This window comes from Melanerpes formicivorus, unplaced genomic scaffold (assembly GCF_026170545.1).
Source record: "Melanerpes formicivorus ecotype bairdi unplaced genomic scaffold, bMelFor1.0.p_v2 SCAF_100, whole genome shotgun sequence".
Classification (NCBI taxonomy): domain Eukaryota; kingdom Metazoa; phylum Chordata; class Aves; order Piciformes; family Picidae; genus Melanerpes; species Melanerpes formicivorus.
Window position 1 is genome coordinate 1,173,727 of NW_027142452.1, and position 22,663 is coordinate 1,196,389.

The 22,663-nt window shown below is 54.6% G+C and overlaps 1 protein-coding gene across 4 annotated transcripts in view; it reads right to left on the reverse strand.

The window, feature by feature from the left end:
• The window catches only part of KANSL1 (KAT8 regulatory NSL complex subunit 1), a 119,217-nt gene that overhangs the window by 2,827 nt on the left and 93,727 nt on the right, over positions 1-22,663 (reverse strand). For 2 of the 4 annotated variants that reach the window (XM_068166426.1, XM_068166427.1), the window contains 9 exons: positions 17,823-17,938; positions 16,707-16,902; positions 12,962-13,127; positions 6,769-6,954; positions 6,135-6,296; positions 5,664-5,815; positions 4,153-4,271; positions 2,955-3,012; positions 1,913-2,025 (listed from right to left, as the gene is read on the reverse strand). In XM_068166426.1, coding sequence (XP_068022527.1) covers positions 1,913-2,025; positions 2,955-3,012; positions 4,153-4,271; positions 5,664-5,815; positions 6,135-6,296; positions 6,769-6,954; positions 12,962-13,127; positions 16,707-16,902; positions 17,823-17,938 — 1,268 coding nt within the window. The remainder of the gene's footprint in view (positions 1-1,912; positions 2,026-2,954; positions 3,013-4,152; positions 4,272-5,663; positions 5,816-6,134; positions 6,297-6,768; positions 6,955-12,961; positions 13,128-16,706; positions 16,903-17,822; positions 17,939-22,663) is intronic. The other 2 variants (XM_068166428.1, XM_068166430.1) reach the window with 2 other exon arrangements.

The following is a 22,663-nucleotide window of genomic DNA, read 5'->3' on the forward strand; positions in this document are numbered from 1 at the left end:
CAGTCCCACCCAGACAGGGGCCCAGGCTGCTCGCTGCCCCCCAGCGCCACCCTGCCAGCCCCTTCCGCTGCCCCTCCTCGGCAGCAGCCCCACGGTGGGGAATGCCCTGGGATCTGGGCACGCAGGGACGTTGCTTGGGGTGGAAAAGCCCTCCAGGATCAGCCAGTCCAGCCATCAACCCAACACTACCATGGACACCAAACCACACCCCCAGGTGCCACAGCCATACACTTCTTGAACACCTCCAGGGATGGTGACCTCACCACCATCCTGAGCAGCCAGTTCCAATCCCTGACCGCCCTGGCAGGACAGAAATTTTGACCCATGTCCAACCTAAACCTCCCCTAGCACAGTGTCAGGCCAGAGGTTAACCTCATCCAGGCCCAGCTCTGTCCTGATGCAGCTTTGCATCACTGATGCTGCTCTCCTAAGGCTCTGCATGTCTCACACATCTCCTGTGCTGTGAGTGCTGGAGGAACACCGTGCTGAGAAGCCGCCCTATGAGCTCAGACACTCCAGAATCATTCTCCCAGTGTTTCCACCATCCACACACCATGTGGCACCAGGCACTTCAGGAGCCAACTGTAGTGAATCAAAGATGCTGAAAATGCAGCAAGTTCAGCAGCTGAGTGTAGGAGCAGCACTGCACACCCCTTGGGCCTCAGAATTCAGGAAGCTTGAGCACCTCCAGAACGTGCCAGGTAAGAGACCCACAGGCTACACGGAGAGAAACCCAACTGGAGGCCTCCACTTATGGGTGCAGCTCTTCAAGATGAATTGCAACAGCAAGCAGCAACCAAGGCCTGGCAAATGATCAGATTCCAGAAATCTACCTTGGCCAAAATGTTCATCAGCACCGAGCCAAGGCCAGCCCCAGCCCGACCGCTGCAAGAGCGACACCGCAGTGAGCTCCATGGAGTCCACGTGCTGGGTCAAGAAGCAATCTGAATGCTGCTACAGGCAAAAGCCAAACCAGGCTGTCACATCCTCTAGGCAGGAAGACTACAAGATGCTCAGCAGATCTGCTGGAGCAGGTCACAAAGAGCTCTACAGGAGCTCACTGCTGCTGCCTGGCCCAGGTACTCCCCAGAGAGGGAACAAGGGCCTGGTGGAACCACACAAACAAGAAGTTACCTCAGCCTCCTCCACACTAGACAGCCCCAGGTCCCCCATCTGCTCTTCACCAGCCCTGTTCTCCAGAGCCTTCACCAGCTTTGCTGCCCTTCCCTGGACCTGCTCCAGCCCCCCCTCAATGCCCCCAAACTGAACCCAGGATTTGAGGTGCAGCCTCTCCAGTGCTGAGGACAGGACCTCTCTAGTCCTGCTGGCCACACCACTGCTCATCCAAGCCAGGAGGCTGTTTGCCTTCTTGGCCACCTGGGCATGTGATGGCTCAACTGCAGAAAGGGCATCAAGTGCCAAGTGATCAGAGGAACATCAGGACTTGTGTGGAAACAGAGCAGAGAAATGACACTGCAGAGACAGCCAAGAGAGACCAAGATGTGATGCTGAGAAAGGCCTCTGGTGCTTGCTCCTGCAGAAAGGTGCCCACCTTGGCTCTTCTCTTCCAGCCTGGACTGGTGCACCAGCCTCCACTCTTCTGGAGTGGCCAAAGTGCTGGAGAACACAGAATCCCAACAGACAGTGCCAGACTTGGTTGCCTGGCACTTAGCTCATGTGTAACCTCAGCCTCACCTAAGCAGACCACCTCCTGCCCGGGAAGGGCTCCTCAGGCTGCTCTGGTGGTAACCAAGACCTTTCCTGTACAAGCTTTAAGCACTTTCATGGATCAGCCAACCCAGCAACTCCTCCACGACCTGCTCCCAAGAGCAGGGAGTGCCACGTTGGCCAAGGGAAGCCCTCTGCATGCTCTGTGCCCTGCTGGGGAGCCGTGCTGCTGCCGGTGCCGTACCTGCTGCCCCGCCGCTGCGGGGGCACGCTGGTGCTCCACAGCCACCGCGCCCGCTCCATCTCCTCACACTTGCCGTGCCGGGCGGCGAAGGCAGAGTCAGACAAGTCCTCGATCTGCAAGGGAGGGGACAAGGCTTGGTCAGAGCTGCCTCACAGCAAACACCAAGGTGCAGAGCTGCCAGAGGGAACCAGAGAACAGCTCAGGTGGGAAGGACCTCCGAGATCATCTGCTCCAACCTCCCCACCGTGGGCAGGGACACCTCTCAACTAGACTCAGCTGCACAAAGCCTCATCCAACCTGGCCTGGAACACCCCCAGGGAGGAAGCATCCACAACCTCCCTGGGCAGCCTATTGCAGAGTCTCACCACCTTCATACTGAAGAACTTCTTCCTAAGCTCCAGTCTAACCCTGCTCTCCCTCAGCTTCAAACTCTTGTCCTGTCTCTAGACACCCTCATAAAAAGTCCCTCTGCAGCCTCCTGCAGGTTTCCTTCAGGTATCAGAAGGCAGCTCTAAGGCCCCCCCCAGAGTCTTCTCCTGTGCACTCTGAAGAAGCCCAGCTCCCTCAGTGTCTGTGTCTGGAGGGAGGCAGGCGCTGCCAATGAGCACCACGTTAGAGCCAGCCTGCCTCGCTGGGGCAGAGCCTGAGAGCCCAAGCCAAGGGCAGTGCCTCACCGCACACAGGGACTCAGGGAAATGCCACCTCCACCAGTATAGCTCAAATGGTAACTGTGTGGTGGGAGTGCTCCTGACTCCTTGATCAGACCATTCCATAACAAGAGTGCTGCCCAGAGATCTCCTGACAGCAGCCAGACCTCAGACTCAGCTGTACCCAGCCAGCTAACTTCTGCCCTCCCACACCTCTGCTGAGAGGGAACCAGCCCCAGGCTGCTGTCTGCAAGCCCAAGCATGTCCTTCTCTTGCACAAAAGGAAGAGGCTCCACACCTCTCTGCTGAGGTCCTTGTGCCCACTTCCTTCTGGGGTCCTCCATGGACACTACCAACCCCACCCCACCTTAAGTGGGAAATAAACACCACCTCACCTCCTCGTTGTCTTCATCGGGGTTGGCTTTCAGAGCGCTGATGTCCACTTCCCGCCAGCTGTAACACACAGCATCAGTCAGCCTCAGCAGCACAGGCCCTGCCTCACACTGCCTCTGGGGCAATAAAAAAGCCAACCCTGCCACCAAGAGCAATGGACCTGGGCTCAGTTTTAAACCAAGTGGCCACTTTTGTCTACCCAAAAGCCCTCCTGTGGTATTAGGTTTCTCCCCTCCCACCATAAGCCTGCTCCATTTTGAGCAGATCTTTCTGTGGTGGGCTCACAGCCAGAGTGCAGCACTGGGGGACTGGCAGGAGATGTCCTTTCCACACTGGGAGGGTCAGGAATGGAGAGCAAGGTTTAAGTGTCCTCCCACTGTGGCCCTTCCGTCTCCCTGCCCAGCTGCTGCCTCTCAAGGGCAGAGGAAGCAGAGCAGATGCTGCAGCATTTCCTCCTCTTCCTCTGGCTCAACTGCAGGCTCCCTCCCTGCCCCATTTCAAACAGAGCCTGAGAAGAGCATGTAGGACCAGAAGGAAGAAAGCCAAGGTGGGAAAGGGACCTGGAGAACTGGGAGGGAGAAGGAGGACTAGGAACTGGGCAGTCCAGATGAAGAGGCTGCTCCAGTGCTGCAGCAAGTTGGCACACTCCCAGCAAGCACTTGAGTGAGAAGTCCAGGAGCTGATCTCATCCATGGTGTTAATCCAAGACCATCCAAAGCAGGACTGACAGCTCACCTCCTTGCACTCAGCTGGGCAGAGGCAACTCCTGATGCCTACCACTGCCCTGGCACAGGAGGGCTCCTCCTGGCTGCTGTGACCCAAGGCAGTGTCACATTAACCCAGCCTAGGCATGAGCAGAGCTGAGGAGCCACCAGGACCTTGGGCTCAACACACTCAGCAGCTCTGCAGCAGGACAGAGGACAACCAGGATGCCTCTAGACTGCAGAGAGCCCAGAGCATGGCAGCTGGCTGCCCCACATGAAGGATGCTCAGGCAACACATTCCCCAACTCCTCAGTCTCCATCAATGAAGGATCACTAAGTTGTCCAAACCTTCTACGTCCCAGGAACACAGAAGCCCTTTTCCTCACCAGGTTAGCACCCACAGGAACAAAGCTAGGGCTGAACTTCTGACACAGGGCAGCTGCACAGCAAAGCCTGGGATGTGAGAATCCCATGGGAGCCAGGAGCAGGCAGGTACCTGGGGGTGAGGATCTCTTTGTACTGCAGCTTCTCCACACGAGTCGTTGCAGCGACGGACATGGGGATGACAATGTTGTTAATGTCAAAGGAGCTTTCTCCTCTCCTCCTCCTTGGCTGCTGGAACATGAAGGCAAGAACCACGTGAGAAGGGGTTGTAGGCTTTGTTAGGCTGTTGATGGCCTCACACAAACAGCCTTGGAGCCATATGACCTATTTATGATCTATGGAGACTCCAGAGCCAACAACAGTTTGCACCACAATGGACTTCACCTACTGCTTGCTTCCCAACCAGAACTCCTCAGCTTGGAAGGTGCAAACAAGGGTAAGGGCTGTGGTGGCCCTGCAGGCACTGAAACGAGGTGAACAAGGGCTGCTGAGCTCCAGCCACTGTCTGTCACTGCAGTCAGGTGGATATGGAGACTGAAAAACTGACCCACAAGAAGAAAACTCTCCCACAATCCACTACCAGTCTGAGGGAGGTGAAGAACCATCCTGTTTGGAAAGAGCCTCCCTGCCCATGTCCCTGCAAGGGTCTGGACCTGCCACAGGTGACAGGAGGAATGTGAAGCAGTCACACAGGAGATCACCAGGAGCCTAACAGCTTCCACCTGCACTGCACTCTTGACTGGAATAGATCTCCCAAGTCAGAACTAAGCTCCACACCAGCTATCCAAACCTGGCTGAACTCTGGGTGCTCTCCCACCACCTGTCTACTCAAAAACCTCCCCTGAAGCTGTGACTGCAGCACTCATGGTACAGTGACACAAGTCCTCAAAGATCAGCTTCATACACAACCATTTTCCTGCCAGGTTCACCTGCCATGTACCATGTCTGCCCTCTCCTTTGGGCCCTGCAGCTGTCAGTGTAAAACCAGGTGGCAACCCAGCTGTTGGGGACCTGACACAGCCACGGGCCTAGGCCTCCTGGTGAAGCTGTATGAAGACAGAATGGGTGGGCAACTATTGCCATGGCACCAGGGAGTCACAGAATGGTGGGGCTGGAAGGGACCTCTGGGGATAATCAAGTCCAACCCCTCCCCTCTGCTAAAGCAGGGGCACCCAGCATCACAATAGCCAGGTGGGATGGATCTGGAATCTCTCCAGAGGAGACTCCAGAACTTCTCTGGGCAGCCTGCTCCAGGGCTCCAGAAAGAAGTTTCTCCTCCTGTTTATATGGAACTCCCTGGGTTCCAGTTTGGGCCTGTTGCCCCATGTCCTGTCCCTGGACACCACTGAGAAGAATCTGATCCCACCCTCTTGCCCCCTGCCCTTTAGCTCTTGCTGAGCATTGATCAGATCCCCTCTCAGGCTGCTCTTCTCCAGGCTCAACAGCCCCCAGGGCTCTCAGCCTTTCCTCCTCACAGAGATGCTCCTGGCCTCTCAGCACCCTTGAAGCCCCCGCTGGGCTCTCTCCAGTAGGTTCCCTGTCACTTGAACCAGGAAGCTCAGAGCTGGTCTCCATGATGGAAGAGAGCTCAGAAAGCTCTCCAGAAATGCACTGGATACTTACAGCTGTGTTGGAGGTGCCCTGTGAACTCGTGCTGGCAGGAGCAGAGCCTTCTGAGGAGGTGGACAGCTGCCGCGCTATGGGGCTGTGAGGTGTGGGGGTCGCAGCTGCTGACAAGTAGCTTGGGCCACCGACATCCGTGTGATGCTTCAACACTGCAGAAGGGAGGGTGGGAGAAAATGAAGGATGACATTAGCAAGGACCAAACAAAGGCAAAGTGGAGAGAGGTAGTGCTGGACAGAAAAGGACCATGTGCACCAGACACGGCCTGTGCTGCAGAGCGCTGTGCGCGAGAGAAGCATCTCCTGCCGGCGGCCAGCAGCCTCTCCCAGAGGCCCTGGGGGAAGAAGCAGTTAGAGCAGACGCCCAGAAGCAGTGCAGCGCCCCCCATCTCCGAGGCTGAAGGTGGGGAGAGAGGCTGGATGTGTAGCAAAGCCCAAGCTCCCCCCGAGAGAGCTGGCCCTGGGCGCCTACCTTCGCTCCTCTCAGCCGAGCAGTCGCGCGATCGCCTTCTGTCAGGGGCAGCAGGCGGCACGAGCGAGCGCTCTGCAGCTCTCTCGGCCTTGGCCACGGCCGAAAAATCGTCTAAGGGTGGCCTGTGTGCCTTGTCTGCTGGGGCTTTTGGATGGGAGCGCTCTGAGGAGGGGAACAGAGAAAGAGCTATGAAAGGCCTGTTTGCACCTCTCCTTCTGGTGCCACAGCAGCCCTGGGCAGAGCCCACCGGCTCCGTAAATCCAGGCAGGTCAAGCTCAGCACCATTGGGGTGCTGGAGGGGTGTGCTCAGAGCTCTCCTAATGCCCAGCATGAGCACAGCCTCACCCTGCTCAAGGAGAGGTCCCTACAAACCAGGCAGGTCAAGCTCAGCACCATTGGGGTGCTGGAGGGGTGTGCTCAGAGCTCTCCTAATGCCCAGCATGAACACAGCCTCACAGTGCTCAAGGAGAGGTCCCTACAAACTGAGCCCAACCTGAACTTCACAACCTGCACACATTTCACTCTCAGCCTCATCCCTGAGAGCTGAATTTGAAGGGCATCCTCCTGCTCCTCCTCTCTGCTCCCAGACCGCAGGCCTGCTGTGCTGCAGGTGGTGGTGCAGGAGGACACTTACTGGCTGCAGTGAAGAAGGAGTTCACCAGCTTGTGGCGGTCCTTGCGAGCAGGGTCAGGCAGGCTGCTGGCAGGCATGGGGGCTCTGTGCTTCAGAGAGAGCTTCTTGGGAGCTTTGATTTTCTCGTAGGGTTTGTTCTGCCACTGGGATTTCAGCATGCTCTGGAAGTGCAGGCTCGTCGGCACATCTGCAGAGGGACACACAACAGGCGTGCCAGTCAGCTCCGGCCTGCCCAGAAAGCTCTGGAACCACAGTTCGTTCGTGCAGTTATGGAATGGTTTGGCTCAGAAGGGACCTGCAAGATCATCGAGGCTCCAATCCCTGCCCCTCTCCCAGTCCCCCACTAAGAGGATCCCTCAGCAAACACAGAGGTGTTGCCTGTAAAACCCAGGCTTGCCTACAGCTCCCTCATGCTCTAGGAGGACCTGCAGTGACAGGATCCAACACTTCTAATCTGAAACTCTCTGGGAGAAGGACATTGCTACAGGATCCACAGCCCCAGGTGTATCCCAGCAGGAGAATGAAGCCTTTGTCACCAAACCACACATCTTTACCACTGCACTTATCTCCTGCACTGCTGTGCTTCGCTCTGCCATCTCAGATCTGACTCCCCAGAATCAGAAATACCTCAGTACATCAAATCTACACAAGTGTGGGGCTGAAAGAGAGGAATTCAGCTGAAATCCTCAGCTTCAGGTCAACCCAAGAGCCAGCCAAGTCGTGCATGATGTTAATCTGCTGATGTGAGACATCAATCCCCTAAGGAAAGTTGTGAGTGAGCACCTCTCAGGAGCTCCACTAGCAGCAGTGCTGCTGCTCTCAGCCACCTGTGAGCTGCAAACCCAGGGGCCCTGTGAGGCCGAGGGCTCTGGGCTTACCACAGCTGATGACAGTGCAGAGCAACCTGTCCCTGCTCCTGCCACCTCACAGCTCACTCCCTGGTGTGAAGTTCAGCAGACACTTCCCACATTCCTCAAGCTTGGTTTTTCCTCAGTCCCCATCCAGGTCCACACTCCCAACCCCACCCAGAAGACAGAACTGTAAGGAGATTACTGAATGCACTTCTTTTGCAGATAGGCTACAGTGGACTAAAAACTACTAACTGGAGTAGCAAATGACTCCATCCTCAGGAGCCCCACCAACAAGCCTTCCTGCATGGCTTCAAACTTCACATAGGATCACCAAATCCTGCTGCCTCAGTCCTTCCCAAGACCCATCCCTCTCCTACATCCCTAAGGGCCAAACCCCTAGAAGCTTTGGGGTTAACAGGAGAACCACTGAGACAGGGATTTATCTTCTCCAAGCACACAGCAGGGTCTTTGCTCTCCTCCCCAGCACAGGGCAGCAGGCTGCTGCCAGTGGGGCACAGCCTGACGCAAACTCCTGCGGCCACAACTAGGAGTTAAAAGCACCAAGATGAGCATCAGTAGAGTAAAACATCCCTCCCCCACATCTCTCAAGCTCACATGACATTTTCACAGGGACTTTGAAGCAGCCCTGAGCAGAGCTGAACCTTCCCAGGCCCTGCTGAAGGAACAAAGCTCCTCACTCTGTGCCTGAAGAGGGGATGTGGAGGCAATTAGGAGCTGCCGTGGGATTAAGAACTGCATTGAGATCATCTCAGAGGGCATGTGGCAGAGATTCAAGCCCTGTTGGGAGTCTCAGTGGCTGGTATCTGAATCTCTCCTCAATATTTCCACACCAGTTCCAGGAACTGGAAAGCCCCAGCAGCCCCAGGCAGGCAAACAGGATGGAGAGAGCTGGCAGAGCATGGGCTGGAGCTGGCTGTGAATAACAGGGGCATGGGGGGATGTGGAGCTCAGGAAAAAGCCAGGCCAGCTCCAGTTCTGGTACCTGGGTGGTTACAGTTCTGGTTCAGCCTCCTCCACGTGCTAAGGAAGGGCATTCACAGGGTGAGAGCACACTGCATGCTTTGTCTCTTAGCAGAGGTTTTATCAGTTTATTATGAGGCTCCTTTCAAACCAGCTTGATCTCACTGATGCTGATCAACAGCTAAAGGGTTGGGGGGCAAGAGGATGGGGTCAGAATCTTCTCAGTGGTGCCCAGTGGCTGGACATGGGGCAGTGGGGACAAACCAGAACCTGAGAGGTTCCATCTGAGCAGGAGGAGAAACTACTTTGGTGTGAGGGTGCTGAGCCCTGGAGCAGGCTGCCCAGACAGGTTGTGGAGTCTCCCCTGGAGAGCTTCCAACCCCCCCAGGACATTGTGCTCCTGGGCAAGCTGCTGTGGGTGCCCTGCTTTAGCAGGGGGGTTGGACTGGATGATCCCAGAGGGCCCTTCCAACCCTACCACTCTGGGACTGAGTCGCCAGTGAGGCTGCAACACGACTGTGATGAAGTGCTCTGGCTTTGGGAAACAGCCTCTCCTCTCTTCATTTTCTGCTTTCTCCTGGAAATCCCTCCCACCCCAGCAGCCCACACATCTGTGGAAGGAGGAAACAGGTCAGAGGGAGGGGAAAAACGCAAGACACAACTTTGTCAGCAGAAGAACGAGTCCTGGCTGGCTTGTCACCGTCCTGCTGTCACAGCACGGCCTGCACCACTCTGTGCAGCAAGTGACACAGTCCCTCCTCCTCCTCCTTCTCAGTGGAGCAGTGCAGGCCTCCCAGGGACCAGCAGATGGCAACCAGAGCCCCGGCTCACAGCCTCCCCACAAAGGTTATTACATCATCTGAAAATTCCCGACGAGAAATTAGATGAACCAGGGGAAAAAACAACGGCATAAAACCCAGCAGCACCAAAACACTCCTCGACCCTCAAGGAAAGGGACAAAGCACTTAGGAAGTGCAAGGGGTTAAGTGCCATGGATCCTGTGTCCTGCTTGCCAGAAGAAGGAGAAATGATCCAATGATCCTCCTCTTCCCGTGGTGCCTGGCAGTTTTGCCCTTGGCAAACGGCACCGGAGATGGGCTGCTGGCAGCAGAGGCAGGCTCAAAGTGAAAGTCAGCACATGCTCAGAGCTCCATCTAACAGCCTCCTCCAGAAGGTCTCATCTCAGCCTCTGCCCATCTTGCCAGCCAGCTGGTCTTAAGGTGACACCCCCCAAATAAGCAGGGGGAGCACCAAGAGCAATTTGAAGACACCTTGATGCAGACTAGCAGCATCAGGGTGAGCAACTCCCCTTGCTGATCACACTGCCTGGCTTCACGTGCGGCTAGGAAACCACTTGGCCTCAAACTGCAGCAGGGGAGGTCTGGGGTGGACATGAGCAACAGTTTCTTTGCTGCAAGAGTGGTCAGGCATTGGAACAGGCTGCCCAGGGAGGTGGTGGAGGCACCATCCCTGGAGGGGTTCAAGGAACGTGGGGCCATGGGCTAACAGCCATGGTGGTGCTGGGCCGAAGGCTAGACTTGGTCTTAAGAAGGATTTTCCAACCCAAATCATTCTAGGAGTCTATGCTCCCCACTCCCAAAAAGCAGCCCTGGCATTATTGAATAATCAAAGTTATTAGGAGAGAGGGAGGGAGGGAGGGAGGGAGGGAAATGGCTGTTTCTGTGCAGGTGCTTTGAGCTTTCCACTGTACAGCTCTTAAACCAGAGTGTTTTTTGTCTCCTGCAGCCAGGACAGATCTCTTACCATGTGAGCTGGCTGCAGCTGACCCTAAGAAAATGGGAAGTGAATATGGGATGAGATCATTTGCCTGGTGGCCATGCTGCAAGAGCCCACAACAGGCTTCTGAGGATATTAAACTGAACACTGCAGACGTGATTACAAGAGCTGTGGAACCAGGAAATTTCTGCTCCAGCAGCTCAGTGTGCTCAGCTCCTTCAGCATTCCTCAGCAGAGCTGTGTCTTTGGAGGGGTGTGTGGGGATTTAAGTGTTGAAAATAGTAACTTGGTGCTATTTTTAGGCTGGTTTAAATCGAGTGCTAGTGCAAGATGCCAGATTAATTGCTCCCAGACACCCGCTGCCTTTCCCACTGGCACATGAAGCTTGTGCAAAGCTGGGGCCTGAACCCAAACACAGATGTGAGCTCAGTGTCTTCACCTGCACCCACCAGGTCACATCCTCAGGACAAACAGGGACACACAGACCCCCCTCTCCCAGCATTCCCACTGGTGAGTCACATCTCCAGCAGCCACACACTCCTGTCAAGCAAAAGAACTACCACGAGGGCCACGAGGATGAGCAGAGGGCTGGAGCACCACTGCCATGGGGACAGACTTGAGAGAGTTGGGGCTGCCCAGTCTGAAGAGGAGGAGACTCTGAGGAGACCTTATTTTGGCCTTCCAGTATCTTAAGGGGTCTACAAGAAAGGTGGTGAGGTACCTGTTAGGGTGTCAGATGGCGAGAGGACGAGGGGGATGGAGCAAAACCAGAAGTGGGGAGATTCAGATTGGATGTGAGGAAGAAATTCTTCCCCATGAGGGTGGCGAGAGCCTGGCACAGGCTGCCCAGGGAGGTGGTGGAAGCCTCCTGCCTGGAGGTGTTTGCAGCCAGGCTGGAGGTGGCTGTGAGCAACCTGCTGTGGTGTGAGGTGTAATGGGGGGGTTGGAACTGGCTGATCTCTGAGGTCCCTTCCAACCCTGACTATGATTCTATGAGCTGAATCTCCTGATAAGAGAACCAGCTCCTATCAGCTGTGCTCCTGTACTGTTTGATCAGAGGAAGGAGAAGACAGATGGTCACCAATTCCATGCATGCCAGTAGTTTTTGGTCAGAGAGCAGGCCTGTGCTGGATTTGGCAGCTTATGAAGCAAAAGAGCCTGGAAACGATTTCTTTTCCCTTGGGAGAAGTCCCTGCACATGAAATCTGTGAGCAACCCCTGTCAGGGTTGGTTTAGTTATTCCTCTTAATGATGATTAAACCTGATACTGTTACAAGTGTCTTAATGGGAACATCCCTTCCCACTGCACCCTCTGAACCATGGAAGATCATTAACAACTCCTTACAAGGTCACAAAAAACCCATAATTTCTTGTGACTTAAAGCAATCCACAAAGAATTTTGCTCCTGATGAATAAACTCTGCAGAAGCAAATGGTCCTCAAGTGGTTTAAAGAAACAAACAGAGACCTCAGCCTCAGAGCAGGTCCCAGCACAGACTCCCAGGCACTGCTTGGTCTCTCCACCCTAGGTGAGCCTCCTGGTCAGGTTCCCACAGCCACACTGACAGCACAGCAGGCTTCAGCTGTAACACTCTGCCAGACCTTCCAGCTCCAGAAAATGCTCTGCTCCTAAAAACACTTTCACCCTGCAAGTGTTCAAAGCCAGGCTGGATGGGGACTTGAGCAACCTGGTCTATAGGACGTGTCCCATAGGCAGGAGGTTGGAACTGGATGATCTTTAAGATCCCTTTCAGCCCAAACCATTCCTTGCTTGTACCTAAGCAGATCTGCACTTCCTCCAACTGCCCAGGATGGAGCAGTAGACCAGACCAGACCAGACCAGGTTGGAAAGACCTCACAGATCACCAAGTTCAACCTATCACCCAGCACCATCTCATCAACTAAACCATGGCACCAAGGGCCTCATCCAGTCTCTTCCTAAACACCTCCAGGGATGGGGACTCCACCACCTCCCTGGGCAGCACATTCCAATGGCCAATCTCTCTTGCTGGGAAGAATTTCTTCCTCACCTCCAGCCTAAACCTCCCCCGGCACAGCTTGAGACTGTGTCCTCTTGTTCTGGTGCTGCTTGCCTGGGAGAAGAGGCCACAACCTCCCTCCTGGCTACAACCTCCCTTCAGGGAGTTGGAGAGAGCAAGAAGGTCTCCCCTGAGCCTCCTCTTCTCCAGGCTAAGCAACCCCAGCTCCCTCAGCCTCTCCTCACAGGGCTGTGCTCCAGACCCCTCCCCAGCTCTGTTGCCCTTCTCTGGACACCTTCAAGTCTCTCAATGTCCTTCTTAAACTGAGGGGCCCAGAACTGGGCACAGGACTCAAGGTGTGGCCTCACCAGTGCTGAGCACAGGGCAGAATGACTTCCCTGCTCCTGCTGGCCACAATGATACAGGCCAGGATGCTATTGGCACATGCTGCAGGCTCATGCTCAGCCTACCATCAACCAGCACCCCCAGGTCCCTCCCTGCCTGGCTGCTCTCAGCCACTCTGCCCCCAGCCTGCAGCTCTGCCTGGGGTCGCTGTGGCCAGTGTGTAGAACCCGGCTCTGGAGCAGCTCTGCCCACCCCTTGCAGCCCACCTCAGGCCCCAGCAGCTGCGTGGGTGCTGCTCTTACCATCTGGGAATGAGAGGACAGGATGGACACAGGAGTCCAGCTGGGAGAGGCGCTCCAGCAAAGGGGCATCGTACTGGATGTCCAGCGCCGGGGAGCCGCGCGCGCTGCACAGCGCGCAGGAAGGGTTCACGTCACAGCTGCACCGCGCCAGGCTGTTGCGATGGACCTGCAGGGGGCACAGAGAATGCTGTCAGACAAAGTCCTTCCCAGAAAGAGCAACTGGCCACTGGAACGTGCTGCCCAGGGAGGTGGTGGAGTCACTGTCTCTGGAGGCATTCAGAAAGGCTGGGATGTGGCACCTGGAGCCATGGTTTGGTTGTCAGGAGGTGTTGGGTAGTAGGTGATAGGTTGGACTCGAGGATCCCTGAGGTCTTTTCCAGCCTGGTTGATTCTGTGTCTCAGAGCTCAGCCTGCCTGAGGGCTCTCCTCACACTTGTGGAACAACAGCCTGAAGGCTGTTTGTGGGGTGGGGGTTTGCAACACCTTGTATAAATCCTGCTGCTTTAGTCACGGAAGGATGCTCTGCTCTTCTGAGCATGCTTGTGGGGGCCTGTGGTGACAGGACAAGGGGCAATGGCTTGAGACTAGAGCAGGGGAGATTTAGGTTGGAGCACCTCTGCAATGAGGACAGGCTGAGGGAGCTGGGGATGATCAGCCTGGAGAAGAGGAGGCTCCAGGGAGACCTCAGAGCTGCCTTCCAATACCTGGAGGGGGCCTACAAGAAGGAATGGGGAGAGACTGTTTACAAGGGCCTGCAGTGACAGGACAAGGGGCAATGGCTTCAAACCAGAGAAGAGCAGATGTAGACTGCAGATCAGGAAGAAGTTCTTCACTATGAGAGTGGTGAAACACTGGAACAGGTTGCCCAGGGAGGTGGCTGAGGCCCCTTCCTGCAGATACCAAGCTGAGGCTCGAGGAGGCCCTGGGCAGCCTGCACTAGCTGGGGATGCCCCAGCTGCCTGTGGGGCGGTCGGACTGGATGACCTTTGGAGGTCCCTTCTGGCCCAGACCATTCTATGATGAGCAAGAAGGTCTTGACTATGAGAGTGGTGAGACACTGGAATGGGTTGCCCAGAGAAGTTGTGGATGCCTCATCCCTGGAAGACCAGGCTGGATGAGGCTTTGAACAGCCTGGTCCGGTGGGAGGTGTCCCTGCCCACAGCAGTGGGGTTGGAACTAGCTGAGCTTTAAGGTCCCTTCCAACCCAAGCCTCTGGCTTTGCAGAAACACAACAGAGAACTCCTGCTCAGCAGCACAGACAGTTTATCATCTCCTCTATTTCCCTAAAAGCATTTCCTTTTATCTAGGTTGAAACAGCCTTTATAAAACCCACGAGGCAGCACAATTTAGTTGTCAGAGAGTCAAAAATAAAAGGCATTTTGGAGATCAGATAGGTCAGAGAGCCATCACTGCAGGCCAAAAGCTGACACTTCCAGAGCCATCTTCACAGACTGAAAAAGGGAGGGAGTTTCAGCCTTGTTGCCTAGACCAGGACAGACTTTCAATGCACACACTTACAGACTCCATTTAAAACCACTGTAGGCAGATGCAGACCTGGATGCAAATCCCATACAGAGAAAGACACCAATGATTCCCCATCCAAAAAGGGAAGGATCAAGCTGCAATCTAAGTATTCAAATAATTGCCATTAATGCCTGGAATGATGGAAGGGAGAACATCCTTAAGTCTTAGCAATTGACACTGGAGCTGGGGAGGGCTGCAAGTCCCTTGAAGGGGAGAGAGCTGGAAATGATCTAAAATAAGTAATACTTAATTCTCTGAGGGCAAATGCAACAAGCAGGAGGAAGAGGTAAGTGAGCAACAGCTCTGCCCAGAGGATCTGGTGGTTGTTATGGATCAGAAGGCGAGCATGAATCAGCAGTGCTGTAGCGCTGCCGAGAATTAACACCCCACAGGGCTCACCAACAGGAGGGCTCTGCATGAGGTAATGCTGCCAGTGCTCAGCACTGCTGGTGGGTGAGCTGCAGGGCTGCACCCAGGCCTGGGCACAGGGTTCAAGAAATGTGTGCAGCAATCACGAGTGGAAAACAACAAAAAGCAGACCCCAAGATCCTATGTGCAACGCCAGGCAGAGTGTGGTGTGCTCAGTGCAGAGCTGAACACATTAGGGGTGACCACATCAACATCCTCTGCTCTGCTCTGCTGAGACCCCACCTCCAGCACTGGGTCCAGCTCTGGGGCCTCCAGCCTAAGAAGGACATGGAACTGTTGAAGAAGGTCCAGAGGAGGCCTCAAAGATGATCAGAGGGCTGGAGACCCTCCCCTGTGGGGACAGGCTGAGTGAGTTGGGGCTGTTCAGCCTGGAGAAGAGAAGGCTCCAGGGAGACCTTAGAGCTGCCTTCCTGTACCTGAAGGGGGCTAGAAGCAAGCCAGGAAAGGACTTTGGACAAGGGCTTGTAGCGACAGGATGAGGGGCAATGGCTTTGAGCTGGAAGAGGGCAGATTTAGACTGGAGATTAGGAATAAATTCCTTACAGTGAGGGTGGGAAGACAGTGGAACAGACTGCTCAGGGAGGTTATGAATGCCCCCTGCTTCCTGGGGGTGTTCAAGGCCAGGCTGGACTGGTGGAGGTGTCCCTGCCCATGGCAGGGGGTTTGAACCAGATGATCTTAGAGGTCTTTTCCAACCTAATTCCTTCTATGATTTTATGAACTGTCACATTTCAGAGAGAGCTGCTGAAGCAGAGAGAGAAGCTGCCCAGTTTAAAGCAGGACATGGACTACTGGTCGTGACTTTAAGCAGCAGCCAAGGCAGCTTCCATTGGAGTTTGGTTTGGTTGGTTTTGCTGTCTGAAAGCCAAGACTAGCTGAGCACTCGAATCGCCTGCCTAGGCAGGCTTGGACAAACTGTCTGGCACAGTGTGAGGACACAGCAGTCTGCTCTGGGGCATGGGGGTGCTGTGGGTGACTGCAGGAGATCCCTTCCCATCCTGTTTCACAAGCCCAGGCATGTTTCCAAGCCCACAGAGCCACTCAACCTTTAAAACACTCTTCTTTCCTCCAAGACTTCTCTCAACTTACAAGTCCCAGGCGCTGCTGTACTCAGTTTGCAGAGCAGCAAGAACAGTCATGGATGATCACCACTGAACCACAGAACTCTGGGGTTGCAAGTTCTGGTCACAGAATCATAGAACTGTTTGGTTGGAAAAGATCACTGAGCCCAACCACCAGCCCAGGTGCCATGGGCACAGGTTTCTCGAACACCTCCAGGGGTGGGGACTCCACCACCCCCCTGGGCAGGCTGTGCCAATCCCTGACCACTCTTGCAGCAATGGAATTTTTCCTAACAACCCTGGCACAATTTCAGGCCATTTCCTCTTTTCTACCACCTCAGGCTGGTTGGTTTCAGGAAGAACAATCCACATGAGAGCTCAGCACCTCTCCTCCCCAGTGACAGCTCATGAAAGTCTAAATCAAACACTTCTCCTTGGCACAGCTTGAGACTGTGTCCTCTTGTTCTGGTGCTGCTTGCCTGGGAGAAGAGCCCAACCCCCACCTGGCTACAACCTCCCTTCAGGTAGTTGTAAAGAGCAAGAAGGTCTTCTCTGAGCCTCCTCTTCCCCAGGCTGAGCAACCCCAGCTCCCTCAGCCTCATTCCCCAGACGGGGAGACCACCTCATGCAAAGAGCAAAAGCAGAGGGATCTATGCAGCAGTCCCTCAGCAGGCTCTTTGGTGGGGAGCTTTAGCTAGGCACTGCACCAACCCCCCCCAGAGGGCACTGACCTTTTTGGAGAGGGGCATGATGCTGCTGGGCCGGACGAGCCTTCGCTTCTTACAGCTCAGCACCGGGCGCGTGCGCGCGGCCACGCAGGACCCATCCGAGGGTGAAGGAACCATGTTCAGGCGCTGCTTTTTATGCAGGAGCTCCTCAGCTTCCTGGCCATCTCCCTGAGCATGTTCTGCCAGGCCAGGCTGAAGACTGCAGGACAAGAGAGAACAAAGACATTGTGACACCAGAAAGGTGCAGTGCTAACATAAACCCTTCTGCTTTACACACAGCAACCCTGTTCCGTACCACAGCACCAAGACATGGTGCCACCTACCAACCACCAGCGCAGCTCCTCCTCTGAGGAACCTTTTCATGTCTATTTTGCAAGAACTTTGCTTCTAGAAATGCAAACCATGAAAGCTCTGTGCTCTAAGGCTCTGCAGTCCCAAGGCTGCAGGCACCTAAAAGGCTCTGTTACAGCCTGCAGTGCCTCAGCTGCCGCCGTGAGCTGCTGCTTTCTGCTCACACCGCACCGGTGCAGCATCTCTCCCTCCTCAAGGTACTGTGCAAGGTGCTGGCAGTGCTCCTCCAGAACTCTGAAGCACACTGTGCACAGGGCTTTTCAAGTGGTTCAATTCTGACATCACCCTGTAGCATGGCAGAGCTCCTTTCTCTTGTTTTCACCTACCCACTTAGAGACTCTCTCAACAAAACCAGCCTGGAGAAACAGAGACTTCAGAAAGTTTTACTCCCCAAACTGATTTGGGTCCCTCAGTATCTCCACAAAAGAGGACTACTGGTTGGAGATAGTTCTGCACAGTAACTGCAAGCAGGCCCCTGGCACCTTTGGATCAGACCATTTGCAAGTGAATGAAAACTACTCCTAAAGGAACAGCTTGGAGCATGCTTGCTGCATGGCTGCCTGCAGGGCTTGCTCCTATAAACACAGCTCCAGTTGATACCACTTCCAGCAAAAACAATGCAGCAGAGAACTTCAGGCAAGCCAATCTCCTCCAAAACATTTCCAAGCATGACCTGCCAGTGTGCTTTGCTCAAAAAGAGACCATCTATACTGCTACCAACCACGAGGAAAACACTCAACCCCCTCCCATCACATGCAAGCAGCTTACGTGTTAATAACTCCATTGACAGGTCTTGGTGCTCCACAGGGCTTGGTGGGATGGGATTCAGGAGTACTTGCAGGAGAAATACCCAAGCTGTCTAGTGGCTGGGATCCAGAAACACTCTAAGAAAAGGATGGGAAAGATGATAAATTCATTAATCATTTGTAAAGAGCTTCTGAAACAGCCAAAACTTTCTCATTCCCAGTTGCTAGTGGAGGATTCTGCACTGCAGCTCTAGGTTTTGACACAGGACTCCAAAACAAGGGATCAGAAATCAGGGATGGATGTAAGGGCTTCTGTAGGAGCAGCTCTGGCAGGAGGATGGATACATGACAGAGCTTTCAATGCCAGCACCAAAGGACTTCGATCCCCCCCTCAGGCAACCACCAAGGAGCATGAAAGGCTGAGATCTTTAGGGAGATTCCAGCATTTTGTCTCCATAGTGCAAACGAGTTCATAGCCCCCTGCAAAGCTCACAGGAGGCTTCTCAAGCTTGATGCTGTGTTCTAAAGCCACAAGGCCACGAGCCCTTGTGTGAGCACTTTGGGGGAACAGGGGAGGAGAGGGAGAGGAGAAGAGACTTGCAAAGCTGAACCTGCGTTTCAGCTCCATGCCTGTGCAAACATGGTGCCAACAGCACTGGGAAAAGCATTTTCAATGTGTAAGCACACCAGCTGTGAGGTTTGGATACAGGCAGAGGGGTTCTCTAAAGCTAGAGCTGCTTGGTAACAACAAAGCTGGAAACACCTTTTTGGCAGAGCTAAAGACCAGGAGCTACCCAAACCCTCTCTGCCTCGGGTCTGAAGCACAACCTCCCCCCTGCTCTGCAGTGAGCACAAGTCACTGGCTGCTGGATCAGTGATGGGTTGACAGCTGGACTTGATTCATGGAATGGTTTAAGTTGGAAGGGACCTTGAAGATCATCCAGTTCCAAGCCCCTGCCATGGGCAGGGACACCTCCCACCAGCCCAGGCTGCCCAAGGCCTCATCCAGCCTTGCCTTGAACACCTCCAGGAAGGAGGGATCCACAACTTCCCTAAGTAACCTGTTCCAGTGCCTCCCCACCCTCACTGTGAAGAATTTCTTCCTCATCTCCAGTCTAAATCTGCCTTCCTCAAGCTTCCAAGATTCTGTGTGGCTGCAGCACAGTGACCTCACTGGGGGGAAACTGTCACCACAGCTTCCCAGGATTTGCACTTCCTGCCTGTAGCATTCCCTTCATTCCAACAGGGCCCAGTGTGTTCACACTCTGGGTGCTCATCACCCCCAGCCTCATCTTTGGAGCACTTCATTTTGTTTTCAGACACGCTCCTCCTCCACCCCCTCAGGGTTGAACTTCATCTTTTCCTGTGTGCAGCACTTCCTACGCTCGCTGCCAAGGGCTCTCTAGCTGGGTTTCCCCCTTTGTGCACCCAAGGGTGGTGGTGTAGTTCAAGCACCAATACAAAAGACAACAGAAAAGGTCTGACAGGGCTGGCTGGCCAGTTCTGCTCATCTCCATCTCAAAAGCATCAACTGATGTTCTATTGATTAAAATCACAGAATGGTAGAGGCTGGAGGGGACCTCTGGAGATCAGCCACTCCAACAGCCCTGCCAGGGCAGGGTCACCCACAGCAGGTGGAGCAGGACAGCATCCAGGTGGGTTTTGAATGACTCCAGAGATGGAGACTCCACCACACCTCTCTGGGCAGCCTGCTCCAGGGCTCCACCACCCTCAAGCTACAGAAGTTCCTCCTCACATTTAGATGGAGCTTCCTATGCTCCAGTTCAAGCCCATTGCCTCTTGTCCTGTCATTGGGCACCCCTGAAAAAACCTGGCCCCATCCTCTGACACCCACCCTTTCACTATTGAGAAGATCCCTCCTCAGTCTTCTCCTCTCCAGGCTAAAAAGCCCCAAGGCCCTCAGCCTGTCTGCTCTGCACTGGTTCCCCCAGCTCCAGGAACTAAGAGCAGGCTGTGGTGGTGCTGGGCTAACGGTTTCCAGAGGAGCAGAGACCTGACTCAGCCGGGGATGAGCAATTTCTAACAGCAGCCAGCTTCTGCCTGTTGCCTGTTTGAGGAACTTGTGCTGGGTTCTGCTACAGAGGAGGTCTGCCCCAGGGGGAGCAGCAGCAGGATCAGCCTGATGGGCTCATCCCCAGAGCGGGGCTGAGCGCAGGGAGGCAGGGATGAGATCGGATCACCAGAGGCCTTACGCAAGCACCAGGCAGCACCCTGGCGAGGTGAGGTCAGTGCAGGAGCTCAGCTCTTCCCCCTCTGCCTTGCAGAGCCTTGGCAAGGCTGAGCCTTCACATGACACCTCCACTGGAGGCAGCCTCGGTTCAGGAGGGCAGGCACACATGACTCATAGGCTCTTTTGAAACAGGGCATTTGTTTTCTCCTCCAGAAAGAGGCTTGAAAGAGGAACCTCTCCTCCATGAGCTGCCTCTGGCTCAGTGGTTCAAGATAGGAGTAGAGAGGACTCCTCTGCTTCCTGCAGATGAGCTGAAAGCATCAATCCAGAATGTATTTATCAGAACCAGCCCAGGCTCACCTTATCAGGCTGGAGATGGGTGTACCCTAACAAGGCTCTGACACCAGAAGGGGGTAACAGGCAGGACTGCAAAGCTGCCACAGCCAGCACTCCAAGCAGAGGCAGAGCTCTTGCTCCCAGAGCCATGCCTTCCTCCAGGCTGGGATCCAGGAGTGTTCATCACACCAGGGTCACACCAATGTTCCAGACTGCTCTTTTTGGTTCACCTGGGGTCTGGAGGACCAGGTCTTTAGGATCCCTTGGACTCTCAGGGGCATCAAAGATTCATCTTTAGCATATCCACTTGCTGCAGATGAAACCAGAAGCCTGCAGACTGCCAGGGGCTCTCATGGCAGTAAAGAAGCTGTGTGCTGGCAGGAAGTTATGACCCAAGAGCAGGAATGCCCCCTGTATTCCCCAAACCTCCAAACGAACCCAGACAGGGTCAGGCCTTCACCTATTACTTGATTCAAGTCCCAAGAGCAGGGGAAAGCCCTCCCAGGACATCCCAGCACAACCACTGCTCATTTCCTAGGAGCATTTTCAGGGCACCCCTTGCTAGAGCAGCCCTACAAGCAATGAACCACTATCAGCAGCTGAGTGATCTCCTCAGGCCTTCATGGTCTTCCCATCTTCAGGCAAAAATACTTCTTCACATTCTGAGCTTCCAGTTCCCAGCAGACATTCCCAGACCGTCACTGAGCCCCTCTCTCCACCTGTGACAGGATTAGTTCTTCCTGGGGATTACCAGCCACATCCCACACATCAAGCTGGTGCCCAGGGACCTGTATCCTGCATTCACACTGGCCAAAGGAGGTGTCCATGAGTGGAGGAGATCCAAAGAGGAGCTGGGGATGAGACAGGATGGATTCCTTACTTCACACTGCAGACCTGCCTCTTGATCTGCCAGTTTGGAGGGGCAGGGGGGAAGGGCACAAAAAAAGGCCAAATTCTAAGCAGCCCAAAGAGTGTCAAAATGATAAGCACCTCTCCAGGAGAGGCCCAGCCAAGAGATATCCTTCCAGTTAAGTGTCCTAACGCACCAGGAACGGGCTCTGGGCTAATCTCTGGCTCAGAGCAGATCAAGGCTCTGACTCAACACCCCACCCTCACCAGCAATCTAATTAATCACTAACCCTCCAGCAGCAGGGTGTAGAAGCTGGGTGCCTGGAGGCAGCCTTTCTGGTGGTGACACCTCCACCACTGCTGCAGAGAGGCTGGCAGCGTGGGGTGATGTGTGTCCACCAGCAGCCACATGTGGAAGGGGAATACAAAGTCCCTTTCAGGAGGTGTCACCCTGGGCCCAGAGTGGCACAGAAGTAGCCACACGAAGCTGCTGAGCAGGAACCTGCAGCCTGCTTCACACCCAGCACATTGCTCTTCACTGCTCTGAGTGCCATTATTTGTGGCACTGTTACCTCCAAGACCTGCAAGTGAGATCAGATCTCCATGGTGTGAGCACTGCAGTAAAAGGTCTCTGCTGGAAGAGCTCATACCCAAGTGAAAAGGATGAGAAAGGGAACAATGCAGGAACTGAGGAAACACAGCAAGAGGGAGATGGCTGTGAGCAGCAAAACCAGAGAGCAGAACCAGTCAAGCAGCATCTTTTCCATACATCTGAACCCCACAGATGGGTCCTGTTCTATACACCCAGAGAGGATGTCTGAGAGAATCTGAGAATGGACAGTGTGGGGTGCTTGAATCCCCACCCCTGGAGGTGTTTCAAAGCCGTGCAGAGGTGGTGCTGAGGACATGGTTTGGTTGAGCACCAGACTTGGCAGAGGTAGATTTGGACTCCATCTTAAAGGTCTTCTCCAACCCAACTGATTCTGTGGGTTTGTAAGATGTAGGAAGTGTCTTCAATACCTAGGGACAGAGTCAGGCAGGACAGAGTCCTTCCATCCTCAGACTCTCAGGTTGAAAAGACTCCTGTCAGATAAACACCCTGATTGAAACAGACAAAGAAGAAAATACTCCTCCTCTGACTGTTCAATTTGATCATTTATCTGCCTTATCAGTCTGCCATCTCCAGATCAGCTCCCCAGGAAGAGCCAATCCATCAGGGCAGGAGCACCTTATCTCCGTGCCGGTTTGGTTCTCCTCCAAAGCACGAGAAGGGGGAGGAGAGGGACCCCGCCAGCCAGCCACGGCCGCTCCCAACCAGACACTGCGTAATGCCTGTGAGTCAAGCAGGCTCTGTGGCAGCCCCTGTGTCACCCTGGCTCTCCAGCCTCCTGTTGCTGCTGCTCCAGCAAGGCTCTGCTTTCATCTGAAGCACCATCGACGACGGCAGGTGGGTCGTGCCACGTCGCCCCGGCGGAGCTCTGGGCTCC